This window comes from Nicotiana tomentosiformis, chromosome 7, assembly GCF_000390325.3.
Source record: "Nicotiana tomentosiformis chromosome 7, ASM39032v3, whole genome shotgun sequence".
Lineage (NCBI taxonomy): Eukaryota > Viridiplantae > Streptophyta > Magnoliopsida > Solanales > Solanaceae > Nicotiana > Nicotiana tomentosiformis.
Window position 1 is genome coordinate 27,416,902 of NC_090818.1, and position 3,596 is coordinate 27,420,497.

Sequence of the window (3,596 nt, forward strand, 5' to 3'; positions counted from 1 at the left end):
ATGCGTATTGCACTCCAACCCAAACGAAAATTAGGGTTTGTGACCGGTACTTGTAAGGAGTCATTCAAGGAGGCATTACATGAAGACTGGGAAATTTGTAATGCGATTGTACTTTCTTGGATAATGAATACCGTGTCAAAGAATCTATTTAGTGGAATTGCATATGCATCGAATGCGCATATGGTTTGGAAAGACCTGCGAGAGCGTTTTGACAAGGTGAATCGAGTTCGCATTTTTCAGTTACATAGCCAAATTGCTATAATTTCTTAAGGGACTGGCTCAGTTGCGACCTATTTCACTAAGCTGAGAGAACTCTGCGCTGAATATGATGCGTTAGTGCCTTCTCTAGAATGTGATTGCCCTAAGTCGAATGACTATATTGTGCATTTGCAGCGACAGAGATTGCTTCAGTTCCTTAATGGCTTGAATTATTCTTATGAACAAGCGAGGCATCAAATTCTCATGAAGACCACAAAACCCACACTAAATCAGGCTTATGCCAGGATAATTGAGGATGAAAGTCAACGAGGCAATTCAAGACCACAACTAGTTGGTGGACACTCCATTGCAGATGGAGGAGAGATCACTGCTCTTTGGAGTGCTAAAGGAGGACAATAGAGGCCGAAGAAGAATTTCAATATTCAATGTGAGTTTTGCAAGATAAAGGGGCAGCAAAGAGAATTGCTATAAAATCATTGGCTACCCATCGAATTTCGAAGGAAGAAAGAAGGAAAGGATATCTGCTCATAATGCTTCTGCACGCAATGCACATAATGCTCATAATGTTTCTGCACATAATGGTTCTGTCTCTTTTGTGTTATACCTAAGTTTCAATGATGACAATAGTGCAAATATAATTGTATCTATTTAATTGCAGGAAATTAGGAGGGCAATACTAAATCAAAGGAAGTCAATTTGTTAAAGATATCATAAAGGGAACAAGATCAAATGTGGCAAGGACAATGCTAAATCAAAGGATGTCAAGGCCATCAAAAAGGAAACAAGTTCAAGTACAATCGCTATAAGAAGACAGTCCCTACTTCTAGGATTGATTTGGAATCTGAAGATTCTGAAGATTGATCGATCAAGTCAAGCCACAAATCACTCCCTTGATTATGAATATGAAAAGGAAGGACGTAAATAAATCTAGCCCATCTCTTAAGCAGGATTCGAAAGCATCCCTTAGGTCAAAACTCTTAGAATATTGTGTGCCTCAATCAAGGGTCAATCTGCGACGACTACTCAAGACTCTCGTATAAGAAGACTGGCAGACTCAAGAATTTAATTACGCAACTTACCACTATTTTTTATGTCTTCCTAGTTCTTAGCACAAATATTGTATTCCTAAGTTTACTAGTGTCTCAAAAGATAGGAGGTGTTAGGAAGCAAAACAAGAGTTGTGTCAAGTTTATAAAACATTGTTGCTGAAAATCGTTGGTGGTAAACGATCCATAAAATTAGTGCTACTGTAACTAACTATTGAAGATCTAAGAGAACCCTTGTGACCTAAAGGAACTGGATGTAGGTACCACACGGGTACTAAACCTGTATAAAACTCACGTGTTCTCAGCTTTTAAATTACTTTCATTTTACTTTCATCGTCAATCAAACCTGCTGATAAAATGAAGTCGACTAATTCTCTTCTAAGTTGACTGAGTTTTTAAATTAGTTACAATTCACCCCCTCCCCTCTTGTACTTTCAATTGGTATCAGAGCGAGACTCATGAATATTGCTTAACAGCAAGTGAGGAAAAGATCATGAGATCAAATACAGTCGTTGGAGCACTATTTCAAGAAAGAACTTCTCATGTGCGACCCCATTATTTCAATGGTCAGCACTTCTCTCATGATAATGACAAAAATGATGGAAGATACTACGAGTGTGGAAAACATGGACACATTCAGGCTAAATGCCCTGAACTGAAAAAGAAACTAAGCAGGAACTTTCAAAAGAAGAAATCCTTTAGAGCTTGGAGTGATGAAAATCATGAAGAAATTGCCAACATGTGCTTCATGGCCATCAAAGAAGATAGCGATGAAGACTCAGGCTAACTTGATCTCATGGCAGACGAAGGAACAAGTGAGGTACGTCTTCCTATATGTCCTAAATGTCATGAACTCCAAGAATTTACTGATATTGGTCTTGTAGATATTGAGAAATTTCTGAATGAACTTCGAAAAATCCAAAGAGAAAAGAAAGACTGGGTTTTAAAGTTGGAAGTGTGTGAAATTGAGAGAGATATGCTTCAAGATGAAGATAATGAACTTCAACTTCAACTGAATGGATTTCGAAAATCCACCAGTCATAGTTCAGTTAGATCAAATCAGTTTGCTCCTCATAAATCTCCGACTAGAACTAGAAATCTTTCTGCATGTACTCATTATGGCAAAAATGTGCACAATTCTAACCATTGCAGGATTAAAATCCCGGGGAGAAAAAGTCTCTGAAACTTCTAATAACCCCTCATGTTTTTACTGTGGAAAACTCGGTCATACCTCTAACCATTGCAGGTTTAAGAACAACAGGAGATAGGTTTAGTGACCCAAGCCCTCTAGTCAAGCTAATACTCAGAGCACTAACCATTCAGGACCCAAGCAGGCTTGGGTACCTTAAAACAAGTAATTTCTCTTTTTTGCAAGAACAACGCAAGAAGAATAGAGAAGGGAAATGGTACCTTGATAGAGCGTGTTCCAGATATATGACTGATTACAAACAACTGTTCAAGATGGTCACCAAACTAGATAGAGGAACTATAACTTTTGGAGACAAATCATAAGGGAATGTAATTGGAGTTGGAAGAGTTTCCCTCAGCTCAACATGTGATATAGACGAAGTGTACCTGGTTGATGAACTTGGTTACAACCTTTTCAGTATCAGTCAACTATGTGACAATGACTCTGAGGTTCATTTTAAAAAGCATGGTTGGTTTATTGAAGACGAATTAAGTAAAGTTACTCTTTCTGGAAATATAGACAGAAATGTCTATACTATCAGTAACATAGATAGTCTTGGTAATCAAATTTGTCTAGCCTCTATGATTGATGATCCATGGTTATGGCAAAGAAATCTTGGTCATGCTAGCATGCATACTATTCAAAAACTTTCCAAATGTGATTTTGTCATTGGTCTTCCAAAACTAGATTTTTCAAAAGATCAAATTTGTGATGCATGTCAATTAGGAAAACAAACTTGTTCATCTTTTAAAATTAAAAATATTGTTTCTACTACTAAATCTCTCCAACTCTTGTATATGGATTTATTTGGTCCAACTAGAACTGCTAGTATCGGTGGTTGAAAATATGTTTTTGTTATTATAGATGATTTTTCTCGTTTCACTTGGGTTATTTTTCTGAGCCATAAAGATGAAGGACGAAGGAATTTTGAAGTCTTCTATAAGAAGGTACAACGTGAAAATGTATATTACATCTATGCTATAAGAAGTGACCATGGAGGAGAGTTCGAAAGGAGAGCCTTTGAAAACTTCTGTAATGATCAAGGAATCTCTCACAACTTCTCTTCTCCAAGATTACCTCAACAAAATGGAGTGGTAGAACGTAAGAACAGAACTTTGCAGGATATGGCAAGAACCATGATT

General features: G+C 37.2%; 1 protein-coding gene across 1 annotated transcript; it reads left to right on the forward strand.

Annotated features, from left to right (window-relative positions):
• On the forward strand, positions 1-618 carry LOC104119090 (uncharacterized). Its single transcript, XM_009630502.1, has 2 exons — positions 1-216; positions 394-618. The coding sequence occupies exons 1-2, from the start codon at positions 1-3 to the stop codon at positions 616-618; spliced, it is 441 nt and encodes a 146-aa protein (XP_009628797.1).
• The last annotated feature ends 2,978 nt before the right edge of the window (positions 619-3,596 follow it).

Bases quoted from the DNA above. Each gene is read 5' to 3' on its own strand.
- LOC104119090 (XM_009630502.1), top strand. From the start codon at position 1: ATGCGTATTGCACTCCAACCCAAACGAAAATTAGGGTTTGTGACCGGT. The intron at 217-393 runs GTGAATCGAGTT...GTGCATTTGCAG, and splicing joins TGCGAGAGCGTTTTGACAAG to CGACAGAGATTGCTTCAGTT.